The following is a 14,704-nucleotide window of genomic DNA, read 5'->3' on the forward strand; positions in this document are numbered from 1 at the left end:
ACCTGTTACAAATGACCTATTGCAATAATAATGTTCACAAAAGACTGTTGACTTGCGTAAACTCAAGTCCTAATTCAAAACTTGTCATGACACATGAGATGTATACTAACTACATACATAAGTCGCGTTTACAGCACTTTGGCACGGCATGGATAAAATTGGTACCCGTGCCCGGTTTTATTAGTTCTCATGCAGAAGTTGTATTTTAATCTTATAGATGTGAACGAGTTAATTGGTTGCTACAGATGTTCAAACTAGTATATCACTATCCAGTGGATAGCGCATTTGTACAACCACAGTAAAAAGTACCAACCGACAATTTAACGATACTGGTTTGACTGGTCAGTACAGGGTCGTGATACAGGTTTTGAAGAGCAACTTCGCATCGTTCAACACCCCTGTTCACAAGTTACATTTCCCCTGAGTCCCCTCCCACGTCGACACCCCTTCGTAATGTGACGTTTATTTATGCCACGCGACAATTGCAATATCAACTATCAAGTTTGAATTTGAGAATGGCGCATGGTGATGGGAATCGAATGACTAGAACCGATCAAAGTTCAGCTTAGAAATACTTGCTGGACCCTGTTTAACTTTGTAACGAGACACGACTGGGACTTTGGCTTGTTAATAAAATACAATGTAAAACTTCGCCCGGGCAGTATTATGTACGGTTGCATGCAAATTTAATATGTCTCCATTTATTAAACGGGTGGCTGAATTCAAAGATGTTTCGAAACAATATATTACGTTGTATTAAACGATATTTTATTTCAAGAAATATGGTTGAACCCAAAATAAAAGAGTTCAGCTTTGAGTTGTGCCGTAAATATCTTGGAGGGGAGTGGAAGAAAACACCCTTGGCAAAGTTTGAAATACAACGAGTTCAGTGAGTTTTATATCGTGTAATCGTGATTAGTCTGTTACTTTTAATTGATGATACAATTCTGATTGTTTCAGACCGCGTGCAAGGCATGTGGTGATGTGGCTATTCAGTTTTGAATATCTCGATATAATATGTATTAAGTTTCAAATATGTATACGGAGTAGCTGTCTTTGCTATACCATTCAGTTAGTCATATATTCAGAGTTCAGACCAATACATTCCCCTCGAATTAGCAGTTTTTCTTGACCAGGCTACCCAGTGCAGTCGTGCAGTGCATATGAGTGATTAATGACTGCAAGAACTGCCAAATATTGTCTTATGATGGAAAAAGTTTAGGTGGGTGATCAAATTTTTTTCACAAATAGGTCATACAAAATCCTGATGATATTCCCAATATTTTGTAGTGATTCCATTCAGTGGCTTAGCCAGCCTGAAGATTTAGTCATGCTATGCAAATTTTACATTATTATCATTATTCATTTCTTTAGAAATTCATTGTTTTCATAGTCAACCAACACCAAAATATTAGCATAGCATGACTAAATCGTCAGGCTGGCTATGCCACTGATTCCATTTTATCAACTAAGAGTACTTTTATCAGGGTAACCTGAATGTCTGCAAAATCTCTAAAACCGAACTTTAGTTTAAGTGGTGCAGCACAATGTGGCTGTCCATAATCTGCTAGAGTAAAATACACATAATATAAAATATGAATGGCAAAAATTAGCAACAACTGTGTGAAACAATTAAATGGTATTTGTAAGTACATGTAGTTCATGTACCTGCATGTCAAATTGTTTGAGGTGATGAATTGTACCCAGTCTATCAACCAAAAGACTAGACGGCAGAAACTAGGTTAAGTTGGAGGTAATAATTTTGAGGTACTTGAGTAAAGACCAAATAAGGAATTTTGAGAGTTTATCAAAGGATAGGTTTGCTTTCAAATGAATAAAATGTTCATTTGTATTATCATGGAATTGATGGTAAAATCACTGACCTACATAATAGGGGGAGATTGTAAGCATGCCAAGATTAAAGGATGATGAGATGAGAAGTTAGAAGATAGACTAGCCTGGCTACATTTAGTAAATTGAGAAATTGTATTAAAGCAAAATTATATCACGTCAACTACCTTGACATGTTTGCAGTCAGTGCAACCAAATAGAAAGAAAGTAAGTAGAAGTAACAATCCACCTGAAGGGCACCAAATATACAATATCTAAATCTTAAGCGCTTGCCTTGCCACCAAGACTATGGCTTGTGCCCTGGGGCAATATATAAACTTCAATACAAAATCAATTTCAGTAGATTTGACGATATTATAAAACAAGTATACTATATTTGCTCTGGTCACATCATGGATAGTAAAATCACTATCATAAATCACTTGATCATAAAATCAACTATCTATGGTCACATATAGCTGATAGTGATAGTCTGTTTCGCCTTGCTGGTAAAAGCTCTCAAATATTGCGACCAGGGGCGTAACTACAACGATAATTGCGGGGTGAATATACATTATTCAGAATATTCACTATTGCAATTACTTACAAAAGAAATCCGTAGGGCAGAACTGAATATGAATATTCACCCCCCCCAATTATCGTTCTAGTTACGCCACTGATTGCGACACAAACTTATGATGCAATTGTTAAATTAACATATTTCCAGATTCCAAATGTTTTCCAGGGAATCTTCGAGAAAAAAGCACTAAAATTTGTATAATTGCAAAGTTTTGCTGCAAAATGTTGTAATTTACGGAAAATATAGCTATGCGAAGTTTCAAATTTTAATATTCGGCCCGAATGTTTAACTTTAAAGGCTCGTGTACACTTGCAATTTTTGCTACGATTTTATGGGCGATTTTCTTCTTTTGATAGATGTGAACGAGTGGTTTATTACCGATGTTTAAATAAGAGCTCATACCAATGGCTCATACACATCGGAGCATTCGTAACTAATTACTCGTTCACATCTATCAAAAGAAGAAAATCGCAAGCTCTTGCACGTACGTTCGCGAAATCGCACGTCCGGCTTGCGCGTTGATGGCCGCCTTGAAAGTACACTACAGTTCTACAGCTGTCATACGCACAAAAAAAATTAACTGCAACGGCCGCCCATTAGTTCCACATTTCCGCACGTAATACAATTTTAAAACATTCGCGACTAAACTTTGCAATTATATCAGTTATTTCTAGCTCACTGCAAATATGTTTACTTTCTACGCAGATCTAAAATTAGCCTATATTGGCGCATAAGGTCGATTCATTTTCACTTAAATTGCCTTTATTTTCTGACTGATAAATACTGACCGTACTCACATCATTGTCAAATTCTAATTAAATGGTAACCAAGCATCAGCAGTATTACTCAATCTATTTCGAATCATGTGGTGTAACAACTGCCAATAGACATCACGCTCGATAGCAGAGTACTTTAGCAATTCGATACAGCACTACTAGTCTGTTGTACACGAAAGAAAATGGATATTTTCCGGGGGTAACGTTCTCTAGAGTTCTCAGTTTTGTTTTTTACGCCAAAACAGTCGATAAAAACGATAAAAGTAGGAACTAATTTAATATAACGAATTGAAGTTAACGAGTTCACGGCAACCAGGTATATAATCCATCGTAATTATCGCTACTCTGGTTTTAATAAATGAAAGTAATCAGCACAACAAAGATTAACTTTCACGACCCAACGTTTCGACACTCCGGTCTAGTGTCTTCATCAGGGGTGATCTGATGTTGAAACTCAGTTCCTTATATACTCTCAAAATGACGTCATCTATCAATCAGATGTAAATATTCTTTTGGCAAATAGCTTCCGTCATCCCTATTTAGGGCACAAAGACTGCATTAATATGCCAGATCAACATCAAATCACCCCTGATGAAGACACTAGACCGGAGTGTCGAAACGTTGGGTCGTGAAAGTTAACCTTTGTTGTGGTGATTACTTTCATTTATTAAAACCAGAGTAGCGATAATTACGATCGATAATTTAATATATTTAGCATTTTTTCGCGTGGAACCGACGAGTTCGTGGAAAACTGATTTAGGATAAATAGAAAGGAACAAACACGTCGTGCGTTTGTAATAAAGATTTCATGAAGGTTTCTTATGGAAGTAAACCTTTGAATAATTGGGGTGAATCTGCTTTTGTTTTAGTGGTGGCTTGACGAATCATTTGTTTGTTTGTTCCTTGCCAAATGATACGAGAGAGAAGAATCCTAAAAGCATAAGCAAAGTTCTTCTTCGTCTCTATGGAGCGTTCTATAGCGACATGTCGGATAGCACAGTACGAATGATGGAAGAATGTATGATTTGTGTTCTGTTAGCGGAGAAAAAAATGGGACCTGACCTGTATGGGATATTTCCAGAGGGAAGACTGGAACAGTTTATACCTGATGTAAGTTGTTAATAAAAGGAGATTTAAGGGTGTTATAATTTTAACGAAACAATACTGAAATTTATTGAGACAATATATATACTCTCCCGGAATGTTATTTGTATCATATTGACAAATACAGTACCAAATTTTCTGTTTTCTAGGTTCGATCTTTAACAAGTACTGAAGTGCGACAGCCTCAATTATCCCGACAGATAGCCGAACATGTCGCTGCTTTTCATAAACTGACATTGCCGTTGTCGAAGGAGGGAACCTGGTTTCTAGAATCACTGGAAAAGTAAGCACGACCATGCTTAAATATTTTTTGTGTTTCACTAAACGGATGCATATTCTACCTCGGATAGTCTTACTTTGAATGGCAGAACAAAGTGCGAAATTTTTGCTGAATCCAAGATGTGAACAATGGTATAGACACGAGTTGTGATATCTTGATTCGATGCAAGATCATCATCTTGAAGATCATCATCAGACTCACTGATTACAAAACATTACCGGATAAAACCAAGCTACCAGCCGATCTAATTTTAAAGCTATAAAGATGTGTAGGTGTCATGCAAAAAGGACAAGTTTTGAAAAATGCTTTTGCTATGCATAGAGTTTCACTGAAGAAACAGCATGCATGGACTTAGATTTTGCAGAATGAAGAACTCCAGAATTGGTAGTGACAAGTAGTGGAATTCTTCATTCTCCCAAATTTAAGACGTATAAATAACTTCATGCTGTTTTTCAAACTCAGGTTAAATTCGTGGGTTTTTTTCATAACACGTACATCATCCTATAGATACATGTAGATCGACGTGACAGCTCCGTTGTTTCGTCCGAATGCGCGTCGGACGAAATGTCGTGCATTTACAGGTATAAAGAATGATTGTAATCAGTTTATATAATGATGATTTTGCGATAAAATAATGGAAGAGTTATTGTGTCCATACTCTTGTTAGATGTTATTTTTCGGACTTTGTCTTGTCATTTTATTTTTGAACTGTCGGCAGCTGCTGGTTTTCAGTCTTACTTTCCTGGGGCCGGTTGAATAATAGACTAGTTAACTTTTAACTGTAGTTAAGGCAGAATTAGCCAATCAGAGTCGTGTATTTTCGAGTTAACTAGGGGCGCTTTTCTTTATACAGTAAAAACAGTCAGACCGGCTCTGTTGTATTTCAGTACAGACAGATTACTGCTGTTTTAGAGTGTTTTAAAAAATCTGCATTCAGATTTAATGTTATTTACATCTGATTAGCAGGGAAAATGCAGTTTCACCACTATATTTTTAACGAGATACTCAATTTCAATTCAAAATACGACCGGTCTGACCATTTTGGCAGCTTAATGGAAAGCGCCCTAGGAGTTAACTATGCAAACTGTAGTTAAAGAGTTTATACAACCGGCCAGCGTTTGTCAATCAGGAAGGCCTCAAAACGATAAACGTGACAAAAACAGAATGAAAATGGAGACGCTCGAAAAAGACTTTTTCAGCCCTTTAGGCAGTTGTTTTGGCACGTTTTGATAACGTGTTTTGAACAATGTTCCTATTTTGTCTCCAAAACCACATGTTATATTTATTTAAATACATAGGTTCATAAAGGAGATAAAAGAGCTTAAGTTCAGCGATTCCGCAAAATCCAGAAAGTTGAAAGAAATTTTAGCTCTATATGATATAGATGAAGGACTTCAATTCATCAGGTACAAAAGTCTAAAAATTATATGGTTCTGCTGAGATTTTCATAGCCTGCAGGAAGAAATACGATTTTAAACTCCCAAGTGTTTTACATATTTTCCTAAATAAAGATTTAAACTGATACCCATACCAATTTAATTGTATCCCTATACAACTACATCTATAGTAAAGCCATGACTGTATGATAATATATATTTGTCTTACGGCAGTAATATTTTACTTTGTAGCTATTATTGTATCTTTGCAGATCAGTTGTGCAGAACTGCGACTCTCCGGTTTTGTTTTGTCATAATGATATGCAACCAGGTAAGGTGATTTTATCAGCAAATTCATTTAAAACCAGAACTATAATGAAGCATCTTTTAACCCCTTTACGTTTCTCCGAATTTACAGGAAATCTTTTAGTGAAGACTTATGAATGTCTCGAGGTTGCAAAAATCAAAGTGATTGATTTTGAATATTCCTGCTATAATAACAGGTACAGTGAGCAATATAACTTAAAACTAATAAAATACAGACTTTTACCTATTTTTGACGTAAGAATAAAGGTTTATACACAACATTTCAAGAATGGAAAGATCTTAAGCGAGATATGTACTAACTGCATGTAGGCTGGTACATGTGTCCTTCTTAGGCTAACGCAGCTGCAGGTGCTCGGACGTTGTATACGATCCATCGCAAAGATATTTTCATCGCTATATGAATCACTAATGTAATATTATTTTTTATATATTTTTACGCGAAAAACACGTTATTCTAACTGTAGTGCTGTAGGAAAGACGTAACGTTTTTGTACTATTGCATGCAGGTGTACGTGAAGGTTTGCATGTTTTATGGTTGCATATCATTTCAACTTTCTAATCAAAATGTCAATTGAGGGGCTGATTACATGGGTCATTTTCAACCCCGGCGTTGAATTCAGCCCTGTTGACCGAGATGAATTTTTTTTCGATTACATGAATAATTTCAACCCCGGGGCTGAAAACTTCAGCCCTGGGTTTGAAAATGCCCGCGAATAATAAAAAACCGCGGGAAATTCGTAAACATGGCCGGTGAAAATTTTAAAAGAATCGTGATGCTTGTTTTTTTTCAATTTGGGGTAATGATAACGTTGATATTGCAATGTTATGCTATGATCATAGCGTATAAGCGTTTACAACAGAAGCGGACGTTGCTGCTTAGCGCTTATTTGTGCTCGAAGAAAAATAAATGGGTTGCAAGGAGGAAGCATCTCATGCTTCGTAGACTACATCGGAAACCGAGAACGACATGGGTGGTAAATGGAAGAACAGACCAGTGGTGGAAAAATTTAGCAGGTGAAAATATCCCACCCGGAACTTGGAAAAAAATGTTTAGAATGAGCAAAGAATGCTTTTTCAAATTAGTAGCCGAATTGGATCCAGTGATTAGGCCAAAGCCAAACACCCCAAACTACAGATTTCTTCCAACTGATAAAAAAGTAGCGGTCACTTTGTACTACCTTAAAGACACGGGCTCATTGTGGATGACGGCAAATGCATTTGGTATCCACCAATGTACGGTTACAAAAGTGATAACAGAGGTATGTTCAGCCATAAACAGGGTGTTGGGACCGAAATATATCTATTTACCAAGAAATAAGGATGAAATGAGGCAAAAGGCTTCAGAATTCGAACTGAAATTTGGCATGATACAGGCTTTCGGCGCCATTGACGGGACGCATATTGCACTCAAACGCCCACCGCAAAACTCGCAAGATTTCTTCAACTATAAACAATTTTTTTCTCTGAATGTCCAAGCTGTGTGTGACAGCAACGGTAATTTCATGGACGTGGAATGCAGATGGCCAGGCTCGGTGCATGATGCAAAAGTTTTTGCGAACTCATCTATTTGCAAAAAACTTAATAGTGGACAGCTACCTACCACAAACCTCACAGTGCTCCCTGGACAGAATGGTGTACCTAACTACCTTATTGGGGACCCTGCATACCCCCTCACTCAATTCTGTTTGAAGGAGTATCAGTCTTGCTCGAATAATGGTCAAGTGATATTCAACAACATGCTTCGATCAGCCAGGAACCCGATCGAATGTGCCTTTGGGAGGTTGAAGGCCCGCTGGGGATTTTTAAGTCGAAAAGTGGATTTGAAATTTGATTCCATACCAACTGTTATATATAGTTGCTTCGTTTTACACAATTACTGTGAAAGGAATAAAGGTGATTTGTTGGATCAGGATGAAATTCACTCTCAGATGCAACAGCATGTGCAAGATGAAGTGCCAAATATGCCAGATCAAGTGTATTCATACAATAACTTGGAAGGGGAACTTGTTCGAACAATTCTAACAGAATATATTACACACAATTTACCAGATAATTATTACTGAAAAAATTAAGCATTGAGGGTCAATCTCATTGAAATCAACAACAATCAATCCAGACACTGCTTAGGCATGCCAACACAAGATGTTCTGACCTTTTATACACAAACTCTCAGTCTAAATTACGGATATTTGACCAATCAGAGTTTAACATGTTTAAAAGGTTTAAGCTCACATTCAGATAATAATGTAAATACAGACTGTACCCATCACAGAAAAGACTGTTTTACCAAAATAGTTTACATTAGTTTAAATACACAATATGTATTTGTGTTGTAAAATTTTATCCTTCCTTGTGAGCATTATAAAAAATAGCAATGTAACATAAGTTATAACATAATGTAAAATATGTAATGCAGCATAACATAAAACTCAAATATAAATTGTTCCTTTAGTTTTAATATACACCCCCAATTTTCATAAAACATCTAATTATGACTTCTGTTTATAGAATGTTATAAGCACGAGATTGGTCAGAATTATTTTCAGCATGACCAGACAGCTGTGAATTAGAGCCTTCATAATTGAACTGATGTGTTCCAAAGTTATTATAAACTGCTGGATTAGGATTGTGACCAGAATAGGAATAGGATTGACCATTTTGTTGCATAAAAGATTGACTCATTATTTGCATTGATTGTGTCATACCTTGGGCTACTTGCACAATAGATTGACTCATTTGCTGCATGGCATTTGCAAATGTCAGATCGGATTGTTTAATAGCTTCGGTAATATCCTTCTTAAACTGTGAATCTTCCTTAGACTCCTTCAATAGTAGTTGATCTCGTTGGGCGGCACTCAACTGGCGCTCCATGTGTTTTCGTTTATTGTCGATTAGTTGTGGAATTGCAGCAGCAACTTCGGCTTTCCGCTTCAGTTTAGAACCATTGGCTGTGTCGTTTCCCTCAATTTGGTCTGCTGTGGCCATCCCACCATCTACACTGTGTGAAAGAGGAGTAACAGAATCGGATACAGGGTCATCGTTATGATCGTTAAAAAGATCCTGTTCATCGAGTAGGTTTTCAGAGACGTTCACTTCCTCGGTGCATGTTCCACAAGACAATGGTCGAGTGGCAGAAGAACCACCCCATATTTGTACCAGCTGATCATAGAATTCAAGTATGATCTTGCCGCTACCACTACGACGTCCAGTTGTCACTGCAACAGAGAAATTCTGTCGAATCTCTTTTAATTTTTCATGGATACGTTGGTACCCCTTTTTTATGAGTTTCTTTTCTTGCTCCTGCTGCTTTCGTAGCTTTTGTTTCTCCAATTTTTCGTCTTGACTAAGTGAATCATCACTTCGGTTGATTAATGGGCTAGTAACAGCGGATGGCGGACCAAATTGTGAAGGATCGCTGGCATAAATCGTAGCCATCTCAAATCTTACAGCTTCGTATTGTTTAACTTTATCGGCGTTGAAATCACAATTCTTGAACTCCATTTGAGTTTTATAATTAGCCAAGCATCGTATTAGCGTATCAACTTTATTGTTGTCCCAACGAAACCTCTTTCCGCGAGAAACAATGACGCTTTCTGTTTCTTTTTCTTGTTCAGCTTCGTCTGCTTCGATTAAATCGTCATGTATGGTTGACTCCATTTTGTTTCAGTCACGTGCGTAAATGGCACTACTACGCATGTTCGAATAACTTCAGCCCTGGGTTGAAACGATTACATGACAAATTTTCAGCCCCGGGGCTAGTTTTACCCCAGGGTTGAGATTTCAGCTCGGGTAGCTCAGGCAGGGATGAAATTTCAACCCCGGGGCTGAATTCAACCCTGGAGCTGAAAATTTGTCATGTAATCGCGCATTGTATTTTATAGGATATTAATAGTTATGCAGGGCTGAAATTTCATCCCGGTCAACAGGGCTGAATTCAACCCCGGGGTTGAAAATGACCCATGTAATCAGCCCCTGAGTAAGCATTACTAACTTTAAAGGTTGAACAATTTTATTTCTGTTTAGAGGATTTGATATCGGCAACCATTTTTGTGAATGGGTAAGCGACTACAATTACCCTCATTATCCATATTTCATTGGAGACATGACCAAGTATCCATCACATGATCAGAAGGTAAGATACGTACTCGATGACTCAAGATAGTCGACATTGGCGTGAGAACTTACAGAAAATGTGAGTCGCGCAAAACTCCGAAAATCATATCTTTATTCTCTCAAAGACTGGTGATGGTATATACTATTTGGTATAACCCCGATGGTATAACCCCGATGGTATAACCCCGACCGGTTGCTAACCTGTGAAATGCCGTTCTTCCAGTACTCCTCCACGCAGATTCTTTATTCATTTTAATCTCAACGTTGATAGACCTGTGCACATTCATGCAGTCTTTTTCTTTCCCCGCACATTTCGATTCTAACATTAAGAGCTAGTCAACTTATTTGTTTCAGGTTTTCTTTGTGCGTACCTACTTGCAAGCGTTACACGAAGGCGAGAACGTGTCCGACGAAGAAGTTGAGAAGGTTATTGTTGAAGCAGACAGGTATCTAAAGCATAAGACCTTATATAGACCTTGTAAAGAATAACATGCGTGGTTTGTAAGAAAATGAACCTTTACAAAATGTGACAAAGCTGATGGTTTTTGCAACCTGGCTTGACCGCTTGAAGTGTAGTTAGGTAGGAGATGTATATTCATATACGTTTATGTTTAATCAATTGGCTTCATTAGGGCACGAAAACAAAGGGGAATTTCGTTTTAGACCAGTCAACATATCTGTTTACATTTTCGGTTGGCCAATCAGAATGCATAAATCTTGACTACTTCCGGTAAAAAGTTACATCATTTGCCATTTTACATGAAGTATTGAAAATGTAGGAATTCTGAATGGTTCTGCCTGAAAATGTAATTGTATATGCGAATACGTTCAAAACGAAATTCTTCCCTGTTGGGCACGAAACAAAGGTGTGAATAAGCGTCTGTAGCTTAGTCTTTGATACCATTTGAATGACACTTGAATTTACTGCATGTGTGTTCGTTCTCTCTGACTGAGGCTGAACAGGTGACATGTATAAATTTCAGAGGTAGCTGTTCGAACTGCGTTTAACTTAAACGGTGGATAAGTTCAAAATGGAAAACAAAATTATCTATTTATTTAACATTTGAGCTAAAATATTTCGATGTAAATAGATTATTTTCAATGGATAAATTTAATTTTTAATGCATAAGGTGTAGGTTCAGTAATTCAAAAGATGTATAAGAGTATTTTTAAACTTCGGCTTATCAACCGTTTAAGCTTAAAACGCCCTTCGAACAACCGACCCCAGGCGAATATCTTGTCGTTGAGGTTGTTATGATTTTTTTTTTGGCTTAACGTTTTAGCTTGCTATGATTCTGTGTTTTAGATTATCTTTACTTTCCCACTTCTTCTGGGGAATGTTTTCCATTCTTCAAAGCTACAAATCAACAATAGACTTCGGATATCTGGTATGTAGTTATATATAGCAGCAACAACGATATGAATAGTACACAGTATAGATCTGGTTATAATTGGTTTTTAGATATGACCATTTCTATACAACAGCTCAAAACGCTGACCTATATATAATAATGTCTGGTTTCCATTCATTCAGATAGGCAGCGCGGAAATTAGTATAGACTTAGCCGCAATTCTCAATACTTAGACTTCAAACTTGGTGAGAAAAAGATTTATAAATTCTCAAGAAAATATGTCTTGCACAAAAGATTGAAGCTTGCACACGGTAAAAACAAATCGTCTGAATTAATTACCTTGTGTATACTTTAAGCCTCAAAATGGCCATTTCACAGCGGTCAAAGTGTATGATGAGCTGTCAAAAGATTGCAGAATGCGTATTCAGAAGAAAAATTGAACTATTTTAAAATATTCAAAAGGTTTCTCTTTGATAGCGGTACAGAAATGCACAATTGTGAACCAGCGATTGAATTTTTGGATTCAGACGTCTTAAACACCAATTTCTGCGGTGTCATTCAGATGCGATAGAATATTCTATGTGCATGTGTGGAGTTAATAGTGACCGATTTGGTTACAGAAATAAAGACAAATTTACATTCGGACTCATCGGTATAGAGATGACTTGTTCACGACAATTACGGCTAAATGGAAACCAGGCTTTATAATTCGCATAGATTTGTATTGGTTAGGGCACAAAATGAACTGAGAAGTATATTGTAGATTTGAGAAATTACACGCACACTCCCGGTAACATGCGACAAGGGCAAAATTCCTGGAGGGGGGCTATATATAATCCTTGGAGATTTCTGGCTGGGCGATATTATCGGCGCGGGACATATTTTCTGGGCTCTGGTAGATGTGCTTATACTCTACGCTCAGCTGACTGGGACGTAAAATATTTTGCTTTTATTTTGCTTGTAGGAATACGCATTGTATCGACTGGAGTGTTTTGAACATTTTAAATATCTCGCAGATGACGAAAGAAGCGAGGGCAAAAAGACGTTGTGTATCAATGGCAGTCACTAAAAGAGAATAATATATGCGCATCGGTTCCAGTTTACGTACATAAGTATTTTCAGTTTATCTGAAAATCTATACTTTTTTTTGCATTCAAATGCATGTAATCACTGCCATGATTAAGCTATACAAGAATGCCGAAAGTTCAAAACCTGGTAGGTATACTAAAGTATTTTATTCGGGTATATTATAAAACGACTCGTAATTAGGTTGATTGTGTATATATAGGAAACGCACATTTTACATTTTGTTCATTTTACAGTATGATATTTCAGCATAATTATATATACAGGGTGTTTCATAAATCCTCAGCCTTGAAATTTCTGAAGAAATCTATACTTTGTAATTAGTTCAAGGCGACGTTCACACGGCGGAACCATTTTCGTTCGGTTTCCTTCTGCATGTGAACAAGTAAAACCGTACGTAGCTTAAGGCATGAAAAATTTGGCCCTGGGAAATTTGAAACCTCTTTTTTAAAATCGTGACTGTTGATTTTTTAGCTATTAACTAGAGAGACGATGAAGTGGAGTTTTAGTATGATTAGAAAATTGATTACGAAAAAAGAACCTCCAATATGTTGCAAAGAAATGTCTGGCAACTTTACAGCGATTTAAATAAAAAAATAAGCACCGTTCTACAATATAGTTTTTTTTTACCTCGAGATCATTTGTTTAAAATTACTGGTTTTTGATCTGCCACTTTGACAAAAACAACACGCCGCCATTTTGAAAGTTGGCTTGGGTGATTATCGCGTAATAATCCAACGTTGCTTGACCAATCAGAGTCCAGGATTAAGAGCAAGTAATACGATTTATTTTATTATTAAGCGTCGTTTTTGTGCTCAAATGCAAAGCAGATTTCCAAGGAAATTTCTACGTTGGGGATTTTTGTATACTCCCTGCCTATTTTCTACCTAAGTAGAATTCACATGTCTAACAGAAAGTAGATTTTATCTATTATCATAGCCCAGTCTTACGCTCAAATATATTTGAAATTACATACATAGATAGAAATACATCCAATTAATTATTCACCTGATCAAAGCATTACAATATATTGACGTTCATGCATCTATCAGGCGTCATGGCCACACAAGATATCACTTAAAACGTAAGTCCAGATGAGAATAATACTAATGTGTGCTTAAGGCCATGTTACACGGTGCGATTATCTTTGCAACTTGCAATACATTTCTACTCTAAAGAGATGTAAATTAGTGAATAGTCTTCAAAATGTAAGTGTAATGAGCGCCATCGAGCGTAATAAAGACAAAAGTTCGGCAGTTGCCAAATTTACGTCTCTCAAAAGAAGAATTACCTTGCAAGTTGCAAGAAAAATTGCACCGTGTAACAGGGCCTTTAATTTCACCTAAAACATAATTAAGGTTGTACTCTGCTTAGGCTGTCTGCAATAGACCTTTCTTATAATGAAGGTACAGCCAAAATGCAACAAATTCGCATATGATTACCAGAAGGCATCAGTTTTTAAACACGTAATTGTGTCTTCTTTTAATCCGAATCTAACTGCATTGTCTTTAACCAGAATATACCATTAGGTGTAATATAGAGAGCCCAATATGACATACTCTAAAAGGTATAAGCAGAAACTAAGCTGAGGCAGTCTGTTTTGGTTAGCAACAGATTTTTTATGTGGTATGCAGAACTTACCCGGGATAAAATCATAATATAAACAATAACATAATAAAATATATATAATGAAAAGAAACTTCAATAAAACGATGTCCATAGAAGACTCTTCTGTATTGATATATTTACGGGTTTCTCAGGGCCGTCTATGGAACTTAATTGTGGGGGGTAGTCATATATATTCGTCTATATATACTGTTTTTATATATTGTTTAATATATAGTCATATTTATTGTTTTTATACTTTTTTTGAACATGAA

The 14,704-nt window shown here is 36.7% G+C and overlaps 1 protein-coding gene across 1 annotated transcript; it reads left to right on the forward strand.

The window, feature by feature from the left end:
• The first annotated feature begins 49 nt into the window (after positions 1 to 49).
• LOC114533224 (choline kinase alpha-like) lies at positions 50 to 14,013 on the forward strand. The gene is made up of 10 exons (XM_028554724.1): positions 50 to 889; positions 4,056 to 4,296; positions 4,440 to 4,573; positions 5,869 to 5,976; positions 6,219 to 6,277; positions 6,365 to 6,449; positions 10,297 to 10,405; positions 10,741 to 10,832; positions 11,693 to 11,774; positions 12,703 to 14,013. Exons 1-10 carry the CDS (start codon positions 729 to 731, stop codon positions 12,805 to 12,807), a joined length of 1,176 nt encoding a protein of 391 aa, XP_028410525.1. The 5' UTR covers positions 50 to 728; the 3' UTR covers positions 12,808 to 14,013.
• The last annotated feature ends 691 nt before the right edge of the window (positions 14,014 to 14,704 follow it).

This window comes from Dendronephthya gigantea, unplaced genomic scaffold (genome assembly GCF_004324835.1).
Source record: "Dendronephthya gigantea isolate DGI-Jeju-01 unplaced genomic scaffold, DenGig_1.0 000088F, whole genome shotgun sequence".
Classification (NCBI taxonomy): Eukaryota; Metazoa; Cnidaria; class Anthozoa; order Malacalcyonacea; family Nephtheidae; genus Dendronephthya; species Dendronephthya gigantea.